Genomic DNA, 6,496 nt, shown 5'->3' with positions numbered 1-6,496 from the left:
TACAGCTAAAGCTTCTAAGCATAGCATGCAAACATTTTAGCATGCTGCTAATTGTTCTGTTTAAATAGTCCAAGCAATATTTTAGAATGCTACCAAACGCCGAACTCATATCCCGTGATCAAATAGCAACCCATTTCAAATGCCTTTTTAGGCCGTTTTAATTAGACCAAGATGCACTTCATTCCCACTCGCTGACATCAAAGGTAAATAACTGTGATAAATCAAATGGAGCCCTTCTTTGCGGAGCCTGTGAGGTGCGTCCGCGTTGCCTGCCATGTTGTCGCTCTCCTCCGGCAGGGTCTGCGGAAAAGCAGGCGGGCCACGCGGCTCCCTCGAGTCACAACTCTGTTGTTCACCTGCACCTCTAAATGACCAAATTAAATGATACTCATTGCAGATGCTTCGATTTTCTCCTAGATGTTTTGGGCTGAATTGCATCCTGAGAGAGTGAAACGACCCCCACGCGGAAAGCAGATCAAGCTCTCTGAGCCCTCCCCTTGGTCTCAGATGTACATTGGGGCGGGGGGGGGGGGTCTCAACCTCAATCCCAGAATAATTCTTTTCTGAGGAAGAAAGCTGTCTTCTTCTTCCTCCTGCCAAAGTAAAGGCCGCTAAACTAGCTCCTCTTGGAAAGAGAAATATTTTTTAAAAGCAGCTAGGCTGTTCTCTGCAAAAACATGGCAGTTTTGAAAAAACCTATGATGTGTTCAAATGCCTTTTCCCCTTGTTTAATGTTTTTAAAAGGACAAAAGTGAGTCTCATTTTAAGAACACAGGCTCGGGCCAGTGTCTCTGGGTTAATTATGAATTTGCTCACCCAAGACTCCCAAATATCCAAGACGATTCACTCAGAAGGGAGATGCACTCTTTCAAGAATTGTGAATTCAGAAGCCAGTCCCCCTCCACCCCCAATCTATGATGAAAAAAACAAAACATCCCAACTTGTTCAGAGAAGTACTTTTGATTCTTCCAGCCCGTGACCTTAATTAAGAGATTCAGGACGGGGCAGGGAGGAGTCCCCCTCTGTCCCCAGGGCGCCTTCAGTCCAGAAGGGAAGCCGAGTTTGATATCAATCCCGGCCACGCCGGCCTCCCGCTTCTAGCACCGCCGCACGCCAGCCACCGTCGCCACCACCGCCAGAGAGAGGCTGGCAGCCCCCTGGGATTGAGGCCTTGCAGGAAAGCTGGGGCGCCCCGCACATCGGCGCCGGCTCCAGCTGCCGGCGACCAACGTAGACTGCGCATCAGCTCCGCAGCTCCCGCTGGGCTCGCGGCTCTCCTAGCTTAGCTCGGTGCGGCGGCGTCCGCCCACCTGCTCTTCTCAAACATACAGTTTATTTATAGGGAGCTAAATTCTCCGATGGGGTTGGGTGAGGGGCAGCGAAATGTGTCCAGCCCTCTGGGTGGCTCAGTCCCTCCGCCACAGATCCCATTTGATTAACAGACAACAGACAAGAGCGAACCGAACCCGGTCAGGGACCCTGCTTGGGCCGGGGGTGGGGGCTCGCAGGTCTGCTCGGGATGGAGGGATGGGGGTGACGGTCCGGGAGGATGGCTGCCGCGGCTGTTAGCTGAAGAGTCACTGGCCAAGAGCCGGATGAATGACCACGTCTGGGGCGCTTTCTCCTTCCCTTTCTTCCTTCCACTACCCGAGAAGAAGAAAGAGAAACTGACAGACAAACCTAGGGCGAAGAGACAAAGAGGGCGGGAGGAGGGGAGAGAAAGAATATGAATATGAATATTATATTCAAAATATGAAGATCTGTGAGGGAGATAAACAAGAGAATCAAATCCTCATCTCTCCTGCAATCTCTACAAACACGAAAGGCGTGCAGTTCCTGGGGAGGCTCAGCTGCAGCTCCAGCACATCCCTCGACTTGCTCCACCCTGCCTTCTAGCCCCTGCTGGGCCTGCCTGGCCTCCCAGACTGCTGCCTCGGCTCGGCGGGCCGGGGTACCACTTGGTCCCGCCAATGTGTAAGTTTCCGGCTGGCCCCGCCCCCTCCCGCGCATTGGCCCCGCCCCAAGGCCGGGCCCGCTTGGCTGAGCGCTGATTGGCCAGTGCCTGGCGTAGCCTGTCTCAGCAGCTCCGGCTCTCTCCTGCTCTCTCCAGACTCCACGGCCAGTAGTTTGCGGCATCGGCAGGAGCAGCAGCAGCAGTAGCGGCGGCAGCGGCAGGCTCAGAGGGGAGACTGACAAGCGGGCACAGACGGCAGCACGGCTCCCACGCACCATCCCTTGCTTGCCTGGGGGTCACTGGCACCTGCGTCCCTAGCCCGGCGCGGGCCCTTGGAGCGTTGCGCTCCGTGGCATTCAGGCTGAGCGGATTCATCGGAGATCCGAAACCTCCCACCCCTGCTCTCTCACACTCCCCACTCACACTCCTCGCACCATACACTCACTCTTCCTTTCTCTCACACATTCACCCACAGCCAAAGACAGAAAGAGAAAGCGTGATAGACCTCCCATGTCCGCGAGCGCCGGGGAAGGTGTGAGCCCAACGCAGCGCGGCCAGCGCCTCTCAAGGAGGATGGAATCAAGAAGCTCCCGCAAGTAAACTTTGGCGGCGACATAACCGTCGACCGTGGCAGCTGCTGAGGCGGACCCCAGCGACATGCGATTGAGCTAGGAGGGCTTCCTCCCCTGGCAGCGGCGGCACTCGGAGCGACACCCCAGTCCAGACCGAGGGAGGAGGAGAAGCCCCTGGTACCAGCGGCGGCGGCCCCGCCTCTCCTGGCCGGTACTGTTGTTGCTTTCCCTACCCTCCTCCCCACTCCCCCACCCCGCCCCCCCGGCCATTGGAAAGACCGGACTTTTATTTTCTTGGACAAATTTCCATCGGCCCGTTTTCACAAACTTGACGTGGAGCCTCGGGCTGCATTGGTAACTTTAATTTCCGAGACGCAGAAGTCCGCAGTCCAGCTGCTCAGTGGGGGTGACTCCGCGTCCACCTCCGATCCTGGACTCACGCTCCCCTCAAGCCTTCTGAAGCCAACCACAGTGCACGGGAGCAAGCTCTCGTCTTGGCAGCCTCTATCCCCTCCCCCGTCTTCTGCGGGCTGGAGGACTGCCATCCCGCTCAGCCGGATACTCTGACGGCTGCGGCGCTTGACAGCAACTCAAACTCCCTCCTGCAACCCCCCCTCTTTCTCCCCAACAGGCCTCGAAAAGGCCAGCGTGGCCCCCCAGGATCCCAGAGGGCGCGTTCCAGGAGGATCCTGTCTCTGCAGTGAGCCGGGATCACTGGGGGTAGATCCTTGCGCATGCCAGGTGCACAGACCGCGTGCTCACCAGCCCCAGTGCCGGTGCGCCGCGGCGGGTCGGGCACTGCCTGAGAGGCTGTACCCGCACTGCACTCCCCGCCTTCGCCTCCAGTGCGGTCCGGACTCAGCAGCGCGTCGATCCAGCTTCTCAGACGCGGTTCCACCCGCAACCCTGCGCCGCTTCGGCCAGTCGCGCCGGGCTAACTTTGAAGGGGGAAAACTGAATAGCCGGGCTGGAGGGAGGGGGCTCGGGGCCGCACGGCTCTCCCTCGGCCCCTCGGAGCCCCCGGGCCCCGCGAGAGCCCCCGCCGGGTCCGCCGCAACTTCAGCATTGGAGCCGGCGCGGGTTTCCCCCGCGCGCCGCCGGGCCGCCCTGGGCGGGACTCCTCCCGCGGCCACTGGGGCCCCGGGGTGCGCGCAACAGGCGGCCCGAGTCGGCGGGAAGCTGGAGCGCCGGCGGCGTCGGTCTCGGAGGGGTGTGGAGAGGCGAGGCCAGGCAGAGCCCCGCGCAGCCATGGAGTCACTCCTGCTGCCGGTGCTACTGCTGTTGGCTGTGTTATGGACACAGGCGGCCGCCCTCATTAACCTTAAGTACTCGGTAGAAGAGGAGCAGCGCGCCGGGACGGTGATCGCCAACGTGGCCAAGGACGCGCGCGAGGCGGGCTTCGCCCTGGACCCACGGCAGGCCTCTGCCTTCCGTGTGGTGTCCAACTCGGCTCCACACCTGGTGGACATCAACCCCAGCTCGGGCTTGTTGGTCACCAAGCAGAAGATCGACCGTGACCTGCTGTGCCGCCAGAGCCCCAAGTGCATCATCTCACTCGAGGTCATGTCCAGCTCAATGGAGATTTGCGTGATTAAGGTGGAGATCAAGGACCTTAATGACAACGCTCCCAGCTTCCCGGCGGCACAGATTGAGTTGGAGATCTCGGAGGCGGCCAGCCCTGGCACGCGCATCCCGCTGGACAGCGCTTATGATCCGGACTCGGGCAGTTTCGGCGTGCAGACCTATGAGCTGACTCCGAATGAGCTATTTGGCCTGGAGATCAAGACTCGCGGTGACGGCTCACGCTTCGCCGAACTCGTGGTGGAGAAGAGTCTGGATCGCGAGACGCAGTCGCACTACAGCTTTCGCATCACTGCGCTCGACGGCGGCGACCCGCCGCACCTGGGCACTGTTGGCCTCAGCATCAAAGTGACCGACTCCAATGACAACAACCCGGTGTTTGGCGAGTCCACCTATTCAGTGAGCGTGCCAGAGAACTCACCTCCCAACACTCCCGTCATCCGTCTCAACGCTACCGACCCAGACGAAGGCACCAATGGCCAGGTGGTCTACTCATTTTACGGCTACGTCAATGACCGCACTAGAGAGCTCTTCCAGATCGACCCGCACAGCGGCCTGGTCACCGTCACCGGTGCCCTAGACTATGAAGAAGGCCACGTTTATGAACTGGACGTGCAGGCCAAGGACCTGGGGCCCAACTCCATCCCGGCACACTGCAAGGTCACCGTCAGCGTTCTGGACACCAACGACAACCCGCCGGTCATCAACCTGCTGTCGGTTAACAGCGAGTTGGTGGAGGTGAGCGAGAGCGCCCCCCCGGGCTACGTGATTGCACTAGTGCGGGTGTCTGATCGAGACTCTGGCCTCAATGGGCGCGTGCAGTGCCGTTTGCTGGGCAACGTGCCTTTTCGGCTGCAGGAGTACGAGAGCTTCTCCACTATCCTGGTGGACGGACGCCTGGACCGCGAGCAGCATGACCAGTACAACCTTACCATCCAGGCGCGCGACGGCGGCGTGCCCATGCTGCAGAGTGCCAAGTCCTTTACCGTGCGCATCACGGACGAGAACGACAACCACCCGCATTTCTCCAAGCCCTACTACCAGGTCATTGTGCAGGAAAACAACACACCCGGTGCCTATCTGCTTTCGGTGTCGGCCCGAGACCCCGACCTGGGTCTCAATGGCAGCGTTTCCTATCAGATCGTGCCGTCACAGGTGCGAGACATGCCTGTCTTCACCTATGTCTCCATCAACCCCAACTCGGGTGATATCTATGCGCTGCGATCCTTCAACCATGAGCAGACCAAGGCATTTGAATTCAAGGTGCTGGCCAAGGACGGCGGCCTGCCCTCGCTGCAGAGCAATGCCACTGTTCGGGTTATCATCCTCGACGTCAATGACAATACCCCAGTCATCACCGCCCCACCGCTGATCAACGGCACTGCGGAAGTCTACATCCCCCGCAACTCGGGCATAGGCTACCTGGTGACAGTTGTCAAAGCAGATGACTACGACGAGGGCGAGAACGGCCGGGTCACCTATGACATGACAGAGGGCGACCGCGGTTTCTTTGAAATAGACCAGATCAATGGTGAGGTCAGAACCACTCGCACCTTCAGCGAGAGCTCCAAGGCTTCCTACGAGCTTATTGTGGTGGCCCACGACCACGGCAAGACGTCTCTTTCCGCCTCTGCGCTCGTCCTAATCTACTTGTCCCCTGCTCTCGACGCCCAAGAGTCGATGGGCTCGGTGAACTTGTCCCTGATTTTCATTATCGCCCTGGGCTCCATTGCTGGCATCCTCTTTGTCACTATGATCTTCGTGGCGATCAAGTGCAAGAGAGACAACAAAGAGATCCGGACCTACAACTGCAGGTAGAGCCAACTTTTTCTTTTCCCTCTTTGTCTTGGGTGAATAAGGTGTATCTGTGTCTCTGTGCGAAAATCCCAATGCTTTTGTTTCCTATTTAAATGCATGCATCCTACTTACAGCAGCTTCTTTTGGGAGGTAGGGGGAGTTTGTGTTAGCAGGAGATGATCAATTCTTTTGATCTGACAATTTGCTGGAAGACAACCATTTACTGTTTGAATGGATTCTGTCACATAATGATGATGAGCAGAAAAGCAATTATCATTTTAAAATTTGCACAGCTGTCTCCATGAAGTTATGGCAGGAAAAAAATTAATGAGAAAGAGAGATTTTGAGAGAGAGAGACTTGAGAGAAAGAGCGGTTGATTTTTGGCAAAACCTTGAAGTACCACAACTTGATTTGGGGGCTGTAGAGTTTTGGAGACCAGTACTGAAAGGAAAGGGAGTGCTGGCAGCTGCCCTGTCCTGTGTAGAGAGAAACTCTGAAGAGAGCCTGTGAGTGGTTTCTTAGAAAGCCTTAGAGTGGGGGGGAGAGAGAACAGGAGTATGTGGGGAAGCAGGTGATTAGAGTTTTTTTTTT

General features: G+C 57.6%; 1 protein-coding gene across 1 annotated transcript in view; it reads left to right on the top strand.

The window, feature by feature from the left end:
- Window positions 1-3,096: 3,096 nt before the first annotated feature.
- PCDH19 (protocadherin 19) overlaps window positions 3,097-6,496 on the top strand; it is a 123,438-nt gene continuing 120,038 nt past the window's right edge. The window contains exon 1 of the mRNA XM_043459796.1: window positions 3,097-5,917. Coding sequence (XP_043315731.1) covers window positions 3,775-5,917 — 2,143 coding nt within the window. The 5' untranslated portion in view covers window positions 3,097-3,774. The remainder of the gene's footprint in view (window positions 5,918-6,496) is intronic.

This window comes from Cervus canadensis, chromosome X (genome assembly GCF_019320065.1).
Source record: "Cervus canadensis isolate Bull #8, Minnesota chromosome X, ASM1932006v1, whole genome shotgun sequence".
In the NCBI taxonomy this organism is placed as follows: domain Eukaryota; kingdom Metazoa; phylum Chordata; class Mammalia; order Artiodactyla; family Cervidae; genus Cervus; species Cervus canadensis.
This window is presented reverse-complemented; position numbering and strand designations above follow the sequence as displayed.